Here is a 14,187-nt window from a genome sequence, read left to right on the forward strand (position 1 = left end):
AAATCCTAAGACCTAAAGCAAGACATAGGAAAAATCTAACCTTGCTTCGTTTTAGTCTTTTCCATGGTGCCTGTTGCTTCTCTCCTCCAGCTTATTCTTCAACATCACATCATCTTCATTGTCCCTGGATCAGGCCACCCCTTCTCCCCCGGACCTGTCAATTGAAATTAAGAGTAAGGGATAGCAGGGAGAACGGATGAAGTAACTGAACTTAGTTTCTCTGCTAACTTAAAAAAATGAAAATGAACACAGCTATTTCTATTTCATTAAACAGATAGTCCCATGATGGCTTTCTCCCCTTTCAGCATCTGGTGGACATCTTTATATCCAGGAGATGCTTATCAAATTAGACAAGAAACTGCAAGTTCAGAATACAATCTCACAAACAAAAACTGTCAGTGGTGTGGACATTGGCCCTCTTTTTAGCCATCTAAAATTTTACCCTTTCCAATAACTGGGGAATTCCCCCACCCTACCAGACCTGATCAGATGCCCCCCACTGTAGAGGCTAAAAGTCCAGGTTTCCTTAGCCTCCTTTGTAGCTAAGCAGGATGGACACATGACCTAGATTAGGCCACTTAGGTGCACCCACTCCATTTGACACTGGCAGTGGGGAAGCATTTCCTAAGGCAGATCAATCATTTTACTTTCTAAAATGGAAAGAGTTCCTCAGACAGCAGTGGTAGCAAGGATAGTGGTGGATGATCTGGGGCAAATGATTTAGGTAACAAACTGCTGCTTTTGGTGCTTTCCTTACCAGAACAGCTGTACTCTATGATTTGGAGCCTTGTTGCTGGCTGCATAATCTCAAAGTTGGTTCTCCAATCTCCCAGCAATTGTACTGTCTGTATCCTTTCAACAAATTCCTTTGCTGCTGAAATCAGCCAGAGTTATTTTCCATTGTTTGCAACTAAGAAACCTGATTGAAACTATCAAACTATCACTATCCAAGCTTGAGAAAACATAAGTTAAAACCTCCTTCATCACTAGAAAAGACATACCTAATCTATAGTGACAAAATGCAGATCAGTAGTTGCCTGGGGCAAGAGGTGAGGGTTTAATTGGGAAAAGACGCAGAGCACTTCTTAGGGTGCTAGAACTGTTCTATTGCTTGATTATGATAGTGATTATACAGATGCACTGTTTTGTCAAACCTCATCAAAATGTATATTTTAACTGGGTGTGTTTTGTTCTATATAAATTATACCTCAAGTAAGCAGAATTAAAACTTTTCATTCACATATGAAGGTCTATAAAGCAAAATAGCAAGTTGGCAGGGGCAGAAGGGAAAGGTACACATAGATGAAAAACACTCATCATCAGCTACACAGTTATAAACGAAGGATCTAAAGAGGCTATATGCTGTTTGGATTCTTGCACATTTTTCATGTGAACATGAAAGTTATGTCAAGGGAAGGCATCTCTCCTCACTATCTGAATGTTTTTCACAACTGATAAAAGCATTACTAAGATGAAACCTTTCTTTTCTGTAGCAATGGCTCATTTATTTGATATGTAATGCATTCCATGTTGAATACAATCAAATTATAGAATATTAAATCCAAAGGCCCTGAAAAAATTATTTTATCCAACTTCTTCATTTATAGGTGAAGCAACTGAGGTCTAGAGAGGGGAGAAGTGACCTGTCCAAAGGCACACAACTTTGAAAATTATTGTTAGAAAAGATTTCTGTTACTGCTTGGGAAGAAAATCTTGATATATGTAAAGTCATGTTTTTACAGATAATTATTTCCTGGGGATTTAGTTTTTAACCTACAACTAATTGAAAATAAACCAGAAAAACCTCCATATATCATAGAAAACATATAAATTTACACACTTTCAGAGCTAGGGTGTCATCAAATTCACATAGGTACATAGATCGCTGATTTCAAGATATAATAAAAGGTATGTGGTTAATGGAAAGTAAATTGGAATTTTTATTTTATTTAATTACTAAAATTTATTTAATTAATTATTTTATTAATTTAATTACATTAGAATTTAGAACTTGTAGAGGAAAAAAACAACTATAATGCCTGTACTTAACCAACCTTAATGATCATTTACTTGTATTGCCTACCAATCGTTTTTGGAATATTTTACATGATTATTAATGGCACCTACCTAAAATTTTGCATCTACTTTTTCACCTACATTATAGCATAAGTATTTTACTTTCCTTTAAAAAAATTAGATCATTATTGCTCATGTTGTTTTTATCATGGTCGTTTAAGCAGAGGGCACAAGCATTTCTCCCCAGTCCCAACCAATGTTAACAATCTGTAGTATCATTCCATTCCTTTCTCCATCCTCATGTAATCATACACGTATATACAGAACATACATATATGGTGTGGGGCTGTCACTGTACATTCATACTAAACCTCTCTGCATCTTATCTCTCTCACTTAATAATATAGTAGCAGTCTTGCCAAGTTAATTGGTATAGATCTAACAAATCATTTTTAATGGCTGCATAATATCCATGGTATGAATGTTATTCATACTAACCTGTGTTAGTCATTCCTATGTTGATGTACAGTCCCTTTATTTCCATTATTTTGCCGCTGCAAACAATGCTACAACAAACAGTTTGATACATTGAGCCTTACATATTGTTGCTTTACTTATGTGGGGTTTTAATAAATATGGTCAGTCTGCCTTCCAAAAATGCTATGATTATTCTTATTTCTTCCCCAGAATATTGCTTGAGTACGTTTTCTCCTGTACCCCAGCCAGTAGTGGATTAGAACACTTTTAGCTCTTGCCAGTCAGATGGGTGACAAGTGATGGATCATAGTTACTTTTGATCATTGCTAGTGCTATTGATCATCTCTACATATACTTACTAGGCATTTAGATGTGCTCTTTTGTAATTATCCATTCCTCTGCTTTGCATATTTTTCTATTGGGTCTGCCTTTTCTAAATCAAGTAGTAAGGTCTTTTATATGATAGAGTAAATCTTTGTCATAGGAGTTTTGAATATTTATCTTTTTGTCTTTTGACTTTGTGGTCACTTTTGCTATTGAAATATTTGTAAACTTATATAAAGTCAAATAGATCTTTTTCCTTAATGGCTTTTAGACTTCTTGAATTGGTTTAAAAGCTCTCTGCAGCCCCAAGGTTTTATATATGTTTTCCTAAATTTGCTTCTAAGGATTTTATTATTTTTTTTAGTATTTAATTCATCTGAAATTTGTTTTTATATATGGGGCAAAAGAGTTTTCAATTTCCTTATCTGCCAGATGAATAGCCACTTGTGCCTGCATCAGTTATTACATAAACCATCCTTTTCCTTCATAGAACTGAAATATCATTTTTATCACATATTAAATTCCCATATACACTGAGATCTATTATGGGCCCTCTGGATCACTCTGGTCTAGGTATCTATTCCTATTCCAAATGCACAAATTATACATGTTCTTTAGCATTTTAAAAATATTTGGTGAGCCAATTCAACTAGAATTCTTTTTAAATTTTTGCTTTACCTGACATTTATTTTTCCATATGAATAAATGAGCTCCTTGATAATTTTACCCATTATCAAAAAAAAAGGGGGGGAGATTCTCATTGGAATTACAGTAGATTTACATATTAATTTGGGAGAACTGACATTTTTGTTACATTGAATCTTGTCATCCAAGAGCATATAGGTCTTTCCAATTGTCTGGATCTTGTTTTAGGTCTTTTAATCAGATTTTGTAGTTTTTTTCCTAAAGATGCTGTACTTTTCCTGTGAAATTTATTCTTAATAGCATTTTATAATTTTTATTGCTATCCTGAATGGCAGTTTTTCCACATCTATTTCTAGCTGGCTTATGTATTCCCTGTTATTTTGTATTTTTTTAGATATTTAGCCACTTTAATAAAATCCTGTATTAAAATTATGGAAGATTTTTAAAAAATAAGTATTTCTTGAATTTTATAAGTGATTTTTATTATTTCATTGTTCTATCTTACTGTATTTGCTTGAGCTTCCAGAATAATGTTTATTAATAAAGGTGACAGTGGACATCATTATCCATTTCTGATTTTAATATAAAGGCTATAAAGCTATTTAGAATGTTATTTGCTATTTTGGTGAATATATCATTCTTAAGTAATTTTTTTAGTCCTATTTTACTAAAATTTTTTATTAGAAACTGATACTGTATTTTATCAGTCCTTTTGGTAGCCATTGATAGATTTGCTTTTTTATCCTTTAATTTATTATTATAATCACTTATGCTAATTCTATGATATTGAGTCATCTACATGCCTAGAATATTTGTTTGTTCACAGGATATAGTTCTTTTGATGTACTGCTGTATTCTATTTGTTAATATTTAGACACTTTCCACCTACATGAATGATTTTAATCATGAATTAACTTTAGGAAGATATATTGTTTTTGTTTTTTATTCTTTTTTTGGAATTAAGTTATGCTAGTGTTTTACTATTATCTAGAAAAATTTCAGTTGAATTGGAATGATCTGTTCTTTAAAAGATTATAGATCATAGCTATGAAACCATTTGGCCTTAGTGCTTCTTTTTAAAGGTAGACAAATCCTTAAGCCCTTTTCAAGTTCTTCAAAGGTCTACTCAGTTTCTCTATTTAAATGTAATTTATGTTTTCCTAGGAAACCTATATGTGTCTCCTTAAATTTGTCAACAAATATGTTGATAGAGCATAAGCATCCTTCTGTGTACTGTGTAAGGAATGGTGGAGAGGAAATTAACATTTATTGACCAGCTGCTATGTGCCAAGCACTATGCTTCATATTTATTTATATTGTCACATATAATTGTATATATTAACCCCATTGTGTATGGATCATTATTCTCATTTTATAGATGAGAATATTGAAGCTTGGGAAAATTAGGTAATAATATCCCCAGGATCATAGATAAGAAATGGCAGAGGGAGCCAGAATTGGAACTCAGGTCTCTGCAACTTCAGAACTGATGCTTTTAGCATTCCTGGCTTTCTCCAGATAGTTTCACAATCATTATATTTAATTTTTGAGAAACAGTTACTTGAAGAAATGTGTCATTGACTATTAGAAGAGTCTTCTATTTTTCACTACAATAAATGAATATTAAAAGGAACATATTTTTTTCATATTCAAGACATTTTTTTCTTAGGCTAGGTTCCAGAAGAGAATTACTAGTTTGAAGACTCTGTCCATATTAATTAGTACTATATATCTTGAAAGGCACATTTTAAAAGGGAGAATAATAGGATTATGGAAAAAGATAGTATGACTTCTTCTGGAAAAAGCCTTATCAAATTGTGAAATGTCCTGTGAGATCTTACTTGTAGTCTCTTCTTCATTTTCCATGGGAATCCCTTACTCTCTGAGCCCAGTAATTCTTCCCTTTGTAGTCCTGGAATCACTGCCTTCCTCTGAATAACCATCAGATACTGCCGCATCCCTCCTACCAAGTTAATATGGCTTCTACTCCTCCCTAGCCTTCCTCCTTTCTTTCCATCTCTACAGTAGGAATGTTAGCCTCTAAAAACACCCTTGTGGACTTTGTCAGACCCTTGGGAAAATATTGTTAAGTTTTTAGTAAAGTCTGTTAGTGTCTAAACCATGCCTGATCATTATGTAGAACAATGGTTTTCAGTCTGTGTTCTTTGAAACCCTCAGGCTTTTGTGAGCCTGCCTTAGGAGCAGAGAGAAAGCCATCAAGCTGGTGGAGTCCTGGGCTCCATTTTCCATTCCCTTCAACCAGAGTTCTTGTCTGATTCATGTACTGTAGTTTTGGGGGAGAATTTCCTTCTAAAACTGGTTTCTTGCTCCTTAGAAACAAAAGGTTTTAAATTATTGTTATAGAGAAATAGGAATGTTGAAATGTGAACCCAAGAAATTATAGCCACAATTTTATGAAATTAACTCAAATAATAAAGTTATTTATATTAATAAAGTTAATAGAAGCCTAAAGAATACTGAAAAATCTCCTGACCTTCCCCCAGACTGACCTAGAATGTATATCCCCAACACACGTACACGCATAAGACCACAAAAACTTAGAATTGTCTATTACTTTTCAATTACTGCTGTGACAGAAAAGGAAAGTTTGGCACTTTGGGGAATTGAAATTAATTGAAAGCAGAGTTGAGTTAATTTCCATTTCAGTGTCCTTTATTGAATGGGTCTTTAGTGCACGTTTCTAATTTAGTAGAATGAGAACTTTTTATGTTGGGGGGAGGGTGATGAGAAAATATTTTCCCCTGAAACTAAAGTAATTCATCAGGACAAATGCTGCAAGCATTTTCAGAGAGAAAAGACTATATGATCTATGTGATGTAGAAACATGCTTTAAAAAATGTATGAAAGGGGTTGTTTATTTTTGTTACACAGCTTAGAAGCAACATATGTTTCATGAAATGACATATTTCATGACCTTGCTTGTATATGTGTCATAGTTTTCAAAGCACTCACATATATAGTCTCACTTGATTATTGCAGCAATTCTGTATAGTGGGCAGGGCATCTTACCATCCATTTTCTACAAAAGGAAACTGTAGCTCTGAACAATTAAGTATTTACCCAAAGTTACACAAGAAGTAGTAAGACTATTAATCTTTTTATTAGTCCATATCTTTAAATAAACTACTTCATGCCACAGGATTTTAAAGCACTATATTATAAGGAACCACTTTCACTGTCATAAAAAATGTATGTATCCTAAGGTGGACTCTGATAGCTATTTTTTAAAAAACAGATGAAATGGACTGGTATAATGAGAAAAGTTCTGGCAAGTCTGATGAGACAGAGGGAGACTGAGAAAAAGAGAAAACACAAAACAGGACAAACAAGAGGGATGTGACCACCAATTCAGAAGCTATGAAAAATTATTTTAAAAATTCTATGTGTGATTTATTGCAAGTAGTTTTTTTATTATTATTAAGGTATCACTGATATAGACTCTTATGAAGGCTTCACATGAAAAACATTGTGGTTACTACATTCACCTATATTATCAAGTCCCCCCCTATACAGCATTGGAGTTACTGTCCATCAGTGTAGTAAGATGCCACAGAGTCACTACTTGTCTTCTCTGTGCTACACTGTCTTCCCCATGATCCCCCATACCATGTGTACTAATCATAATACCCCTCAGTCCCCTTCTCCCTCCCTCCCCACCCGCCCTCCCACACCCCTCCCCTTTGGTAACCCTTAGTCCCTTCTTGGAGTCTGTGAGTCTGCTGCTGTTTTGTTCCTTCCTTTTGCTTCATTGTTATACTCCACAAATGAGGGAAATCATTTAGTACTTGTCTTTCTCCATCTATTGCTAGTAGTTTCTTAAAGCTAGATGAAATGGACAATATTCTAGGAAAACATAAACTGCTGACCTTTGTTTTAAAAACTGTAAAGTCAACTATTTTATTCATCTGTGTTACTTATAGAAGATATTGAAAGTGGGGTATCAAATATCTACCCCCAAATAAGAAATAACCCAGGATAACATCACAGAAAATTTCTATAAATAACAATGACTGTTTTATTTAACCCATACCATAAAATAGGTGTAAATCACTAAAGCCATTCTCTGAAGTTCTGATACCAAATCTATTTTAGGATAGCCTAAATAAATAAATGTGCAAATACTCTAAATAAAATATCAAAAGCAAACATACAATACTATGTCCAGAAGAATTTGTTTTAGAGTATAAAAATGTCTTGATATTTATAAATCTGTTAATGTAATTCATTAATCAACATAATTCAAGAAAACAAAGAGTACAATGTGATCCTTAGGAGCAAAATGATAAGGAAATAATACAGATTTCACAATGCATAGGTATGTATGCAAATTTTTAAAATGAGGATACCTCAGTGATAATGTAACTATTTATTTTTTTAAAATGTATGTGTATAATCCCATTCTACCCCCTTCCTCTCATTTTGGTGCTGGGATTAGGTGGTAGGGGGTAGGGGGAGCAGGGAGATGGGTATAATTCAAAGATATATATATATATTCCAAAAATATATATATATATATATATATATATTCAAATCATCCTTGAATACATAGCAATTTATGGCAGCAAAAGCAATAAGATTAAAGAATTAAAATAGGACTCTGCCACCAGACATCCCAAACAATAAGTAGTCTTATTTTGAAAAGGTTCCCTGATCCTCAAGTCAGCCTCTTTCTTGATCTTTTCTCAAAAATGGGTTTTGCTAGAAACAGGGTGGCCCCGTCACTGAACCTGGTCATAAGGCCATAATCACATCATTGGTTAACTGCTTGAATGCTGGTTCCCTCAAGAGACTGTGTGCAACTCAGGAGCAGAGGGGGTGTTTTATTTATCTTTGTATCCCCAGCTTCTTGTCCCATTCTGGCCATGTACTCAACAAATGTTTGTGGAAATGAATTGAATTTTCATCCAATACTACAAGAGAAATACGCTTTTTTACCTCACGTGCTTCACATAAGGAAAAAACAATTAGTGGTAAATATAGAAAGAGTTTAGCCTGGTGGTGATTTTTGTTAGGAAAACAAACCAAAGTGTCACTGGCAGAAATACATCCCACCACATACCCACTATTGAACTTGAAGAATCAAGGCAGGGTAGGATTTCCTAACAAATGGTCCCAACAATGAACTTTAACGGATACTCCGTCATTGCCGGCAACCACGAAGTGCCCAGAGCCAGTGAGAAGAGGGGCAAAGCTCAGAGAGCAGGCAGTTCTACAGCTCAGCAGCACATAGAGGTTTTCATCAGAATATGGAATAACAGAGACCCTCTCACTTCCATTCTACTGGCGCATTGATTTTGTCTATTTTGTTTACCTAATACCAGTCAGGATAGAGTAATTTGAGTTGCTATATGTCAACATCAGTCAGAAAAGAAAGAACACCAGTATGCTGTCTCACACACAGGACAAAACAGTAGCAAGAGAAATTATTTTAAATCCAAGAATGCCTCATTTAAGACATCAAAACCTATCAGAAGTTTCAGGCCATATTATTTTCAGGGACTCTTCTGGCTCATTTTATTGATTGGCATACAAAAATGTGCCAGAACCTGATTTTGTGACCCTGTGTGCTTCATGAGCAATAGGTCTGATCTGGAAAACATATCCTATCTCTTTTCTTATTTTGGTTTGGTTCACTTTAGTTTCAACCTTTCAAATAGGTTGTCTCCCTGAATTCATCTGAGTGGAAGCTAAGAGACTTTTGGAGGCTGTGGCAGAGAGCACAGTGTTGCCCCAATACAAGATAAATACCTACCTGAAAAGAAAAAAAGGGACTGTCACTCTATTTTCACGAGGTCAGTCCTGCCTGGAAGAGAGGGCAGACAGTGAGGGGCACGAGAGGCCCCTGGGAGAGCTTCCAGGGCAAGAGCCCTGAGCTCCAGAGAGAGCCCCTCCAGCCCGATGGGCGGCCCTAACTGACGGAGGGGCATACCAAAGCGGTTAGCCTTCACTGGCCCTCTGGAAGTGTTCCTGCTGCTGAAGCAGAGGCAGTTGCATGACTGGCAAGATCTGAATTATGTGGCCAAGTTAGCAGTACCTCGTGAAATAGATCATCAGTCATCAAAGCCTTTTCTAGGTGAGAGGGGAAACCAGGTTAGTGCTGACTCTCCTGGGAGAATTTTTTCATAGCTCAGATGAAATGACATCCAATTTGGATCTGCCTGTGGCACTTTCAGAACTGCTAGGAAGGGGAATAGAGTAAAATCCAATCTTCAGAATGACTGTAATTTCTCACTACCTCCCAGTGAACAAAGACTCCTTGCAAATCTATAACCTCTTGTCAGAAGACTAGCCTGTGCACTGTTGGCAGGGGTCAGAGATGTTCTCTTGCCAAACAGACGCAACTCCCTGAAGAACTGACCCACCCACAGGCCTTACGCATTTCCACCTCAGTCCCTGCAGGTCTCCTGCTTAAAGCCTTCTGCACTCTGCCAACCCAAGTCCTGCTCAGCATTCTAAGGCCAGTTCATGTCTCATCCCCTTCATAAGCCTGTCTTGGCCATTTTTCTCAACTGTCACCTATCCTTATTATGGCAAGGATCATCTTATAACCTGTTATTATTAGAGTCCAACAACATATTAACCTAGATATCAGAACTACTCAACATTTTACTCATTGATGAAAAATAAACTAATTCATTTATTTATTTTATCATTTCAACCCATTTCATACATGCCCTCCCTAGGGGTAAGGCATACTAAATGCAATCAATGAGTAATTTCTTACCACATCTGGTAAATTTGACACAAGGAAGAAAGGCCTGGAAACATTCCCTAAAGGACCAAATCATCCTGGGGCTCATTTTGCTAAGAAGCAATATTCCAATTCCTAAATTTCTTGTTGTACTATTTCAGTTTCCTTTTTGGAACCATTTGGGACAGGAATAAGTCAATAAAACACAAAATAGAAGTGCTCCATCTTCCTGCTTCTGAATTAGTTATGCACTTCTTCCATCCCAGATAGCTGTATAGCAATCCTGTTCTTCAGAACCTCAAAAATATATATGGAAAGACACTGAACAATCTCACTTGAAATCTGTTCAAGGGCAGCTTAAATGTACTATAAGGAAACCATTCCTTGCATAGATTACACCCATTTCAGCCTGTTCTGATGTCATTTGAAAACGGTTCCCTTACCCGAAGGCAAGCAGATTGGACAGGGCGCACCCGTGCTGCCCCACACCACTTCCTGTCCTCAGCGTCATGAAAGTAGTGCTCTTCGTAGACCATCCGTTTTGCTTTTTGATAATGCACTCTGTGAAGATTTTCATCAGGTTTCCCCCTATCAAACTATGCAAAAATGTTCCCCAAAGAATCTGGAAGGCAGTGCACCTGCTGACCTGCAGGGTCAGGGGATGGGAAGGAGACTGGACTGAAATCTGACCCTGACTTCCCACTCTGCAGGTCCTTTCTCTGGGCTTTTCCTCATCTCTGGTATGAGGACGCTCTCAAAACCCTTGCAGCTCTAAAATGCCAGGCTAAAATCTAGCAGGGCATCTCCAAAGAGTCCTCAGCCACATGGTGACTAGTAACCAATGGCCTCCCTTCCCCAGCCCTCCAGTCCCCAGAGCCTTCCATAGCTGTCCTTTTGTTCAATCGAAAACAAAACAAAACAGGACAATCAACAACAACGAATAGGCAGGAGATATGCCAGCTGCCTGAGTTTTATTCCTTGGCACTCCCTTTCCCTGCTGCCTGGTCTACCCTCCTTACCCTCCTCCTGCTGTCAAATCCTTACTCATTCCCGGAAGTTTAACTCAGGCCCAATTCCTCTCAGGAACTTTCCCCTTCAGTTCAATAGGAAATTATCCCTCCTTTCTTGGAATATCTGTAGAACTCGACTGAAACTGAAGCCATGATTTTTCTACTGTTATTCTCCTGCATAAATTATTTCATTTTCTAAATTGATTATAAGTTCCTTGAGAAAAGAGGCTATTTTTCCCTCTTCAGTATTCCTCATTCTTACATCGAGTAGAAGCTCAATAAGTTTGACTAAGATGATAAACCAGCCAAACACTGTCAGTGGGAACTCAATTTAGCACCAAATCTAAGTGCTCATTAGGTGTCAATTAGTTATTGATAATTAGTTGATAAAGTGTTCTCCTACCTAAAAATCTGGTGATTAGTTGTTGTGGATATAGATTAAGGGAGGAAGGATTTGGTTGCAGGAAATCCATGGCCCTAAAGGGCATCTCAGAGTTGCAAGATCATTGAAGAGGATAATCTGTAGTTTTTTAGCTTTTGTTATATATAATAGATGATAAGATTTTGGATTTAAAGGCAAAGTCAATCCCTTTCTTTCTTCATCTACTTTGGAATGCACCCCAGCAAACTCACTGCCTGGGGCTTGCCCACTTTCCTTTTAACAACCTGCCTTCAACCTATAGTGCCTGCCATTCATCTGCTTGGGGATCCATTCCTCTAACCTGCTTCTATAGGCAGTGAATGAGCCAGTACATGCAAGATGAATCTAGAAAACAAAAACAAAAACAAAAAACAGTATTTCCAATGTAGTCCTTGAGTCTTAAACTCCTTCCTACACATTCTTTTGTTTTGTTTTTGTTTGTTTTCTTCCCACACATTCTTTAGCTCAAGCCCTTCCTCTACCTTGTGGTTTGTGAAGATAAAAATGGTGTAAATCTGAACACAAAATTCACATGTAAAACAAATCCCTGCTTTGTAAAAACCTGTAAGTTCAGTTACCATAGTTTTTAAAAATTACTGTTAATAGCCATAATCCCCACTGGCAAAAATTAAGTAAATAAGAAGGTGCATTATATTTTTTAAATCATTAAAATGTTAAATAGAATGTTTAGAATCACAGAGGTAAGACAAGCTCATTTTGAAACTCCTGAGACACAAAGGATGTGAGGAAGAAAGGCTAGGTTGAAACTCAAGCTCTTATGCCCCTTCACTAGGGCTTATTTTGTTCCTATCTCTTAACAACTTCAAGATCTTCTCAAATTTACAATATTCCATGATCATACAAAGCTCTAAGGCTTCTGGTTTCTGCTCAGATGTCACTTTATTTGAAAGGCCTTCCCTGAGCTCACATGTAAGAGTGGGGCCTAGCCTCCACTGCCTATCTCCCATTTTTTTGTAAATTTATGTTTAATTCATTTAATTTATGTTTTTTATTGAGGTATTGTTGATATACAATCTTATATGGGTTTCAAATATACAATAGAGTGGTCCAACAGTTACCCATTATTGCTTTATTTTTCTCCAGTGTTTACCACCAAATGACAAAGCTATCTATTTATGTTCATTAACCACCTTGGCCTGCCACCTCTACTTCATGAGGGCTTGGGCATTTTTGTTCACTCTGCATTCCCTGGGATCTAAAACAAGGTCTAGCACAGAATAAGCCCCAAATAAATAAGTGTTGAATACAACACCCACCAGAGCTACTTGCAATATAAACTAAATATTTAGCATACAGTAGCAAAGAAAATAAGAACTGAAGAACTGCACAGAGAACAGCCAGCCAAACCCTGTCTCTCCACAAATAAAGAAAATGAGGTTGAGAGGTTAAGTGACTTGACTAAGTCATAAACTTCTGTTTTGACAGAAATGCTAAAATGGTTCACTACAAAGTCCCAATTTCTTGTACAAATATAGTAATTACGGCTTTTGATAACACTACTTTAATCTCAGGGAGGTGGGCCTTGTAAGTAAGTGGACTGCAATGGCTGTCAGGTCAGCCCCTTGGCCAAATGTGTCAGCCTCACTGCCTGGCAATGGCACTGTGACTTTATTCCTGCAGATCTTGAGAATTTTTTTGTTACACACCTTACTCTGTTGTCAGCTAACACTGTAGCTAGTTAGGAGCAACACTGAGAGCCAGGCTTGGTACCAACAGGGGATGGAGAATCTGAGCTTTGAAGTATGGAAAATCTGGATTCAAATCCCAGATACATGATTTAATAGTTGGTTTATATTGGGGAAATTGTTTAACTAAGAGTAATTAATTACTAAGAATCTGATTAGCTCAGTCTCTGGTATGATTATATCTCTGATAATGATCACTGCTATTCGTTGCAGTATGACCTAGGATAAAGCTGGAAGTCTTAGTCTAAGATCAGTAGAGGTAAGAGAAAAAGCAAATGCTGGGTCCTCCTGAGAGATCTAGATTCAAATGCCTTCAAGGGTAGGGACCTTATGTTAAGTTCCTTCCAGGGTCTGAAGCACCTAGCTCAGAGGTGAGTAACTTGTAGGCACTTTTACCACTGTGAGAGCCAGAATCGGGAGCTTGCATCGCCAGAAGCAGCCTCAGCCCAGCTGTGGGGAGGAAGGGAGCCCCCAGCTCCCAGCAATCAATTGCTTGGCAATTTCAGGTCTGAAAATGGAGTAACAGCTGGATTAAGGAGCTGCACATGCACCAATCTAAGAGTACTAGAAGAGCCCTGGAAATGTCAGAGAGGGGATAACTATATTTATCATGGCTCCTGTCAAGAAAATACCTTGACTGATTGAAAGGAACATTTCAATAAACACCTTGAGGGCATGTATGTATATGCAAGTGTTTGGAGTTGGTGGTGATGAGCTATCTTAGATGCTGTCTTGAGTAGCAACAAATGGTCACCAAAAAACCTTCTGAGAAGGGTAATGTGAATTTCTTAGAGGATTTTTGTTTTAGTGAGCCGTGTAGCCAGTGAGAGGCCAGACTTGAACTGCTACTGATCCTGGATGGGAGTCCTAGAGGTT

The 14,187-nt window shown here is 37.0% G+C and overlaps 1 protein-coding gene across 6 annotated transcripts in view; it reads right to left on the reverse strand.

Moving 5' to 3' along the window:
• ARHGEF33 (Rho guanine nucleotide exchange factor 33) overlaps positions 1-14,187 on the reverse strand; it is a 90,908-nt gene that overhangs the window by 67,395 nt on the left and 9,326 nt on the right. For all 6 annotated transcript variants that reach the window (XM_036925543.2, XM_036925542.2, XM_057497272.1 and 3 more), the window contains exon 3: positions 41-154. In XM_036925543.2, the coding sequence (XP_036781438.2) occupies positions 41-65 (25 nt within the window). In that variant the 5' untranslated portion in view covers positions 66-154. The remainder of the gene's footprint in view (positions 1-40; positions 155-14,187) is intronic.

The sequence above is a fragment of the Manis pentadactyla genome, chromosome 2 (assembly GCF_030020395.1).
Source record: "Manis pentadactyla isolate mManPen7 chromosome 2, mManPen7.hap1, whole genome shotgun sequence".
In the NCBI taxonomy this organism is placed as follows: domain Eukaryota; kingdom Metazoa; phylum Chordata; class Mammalia; order Pholidota; family Manidae; genus Manis; species Manis pentadactyla.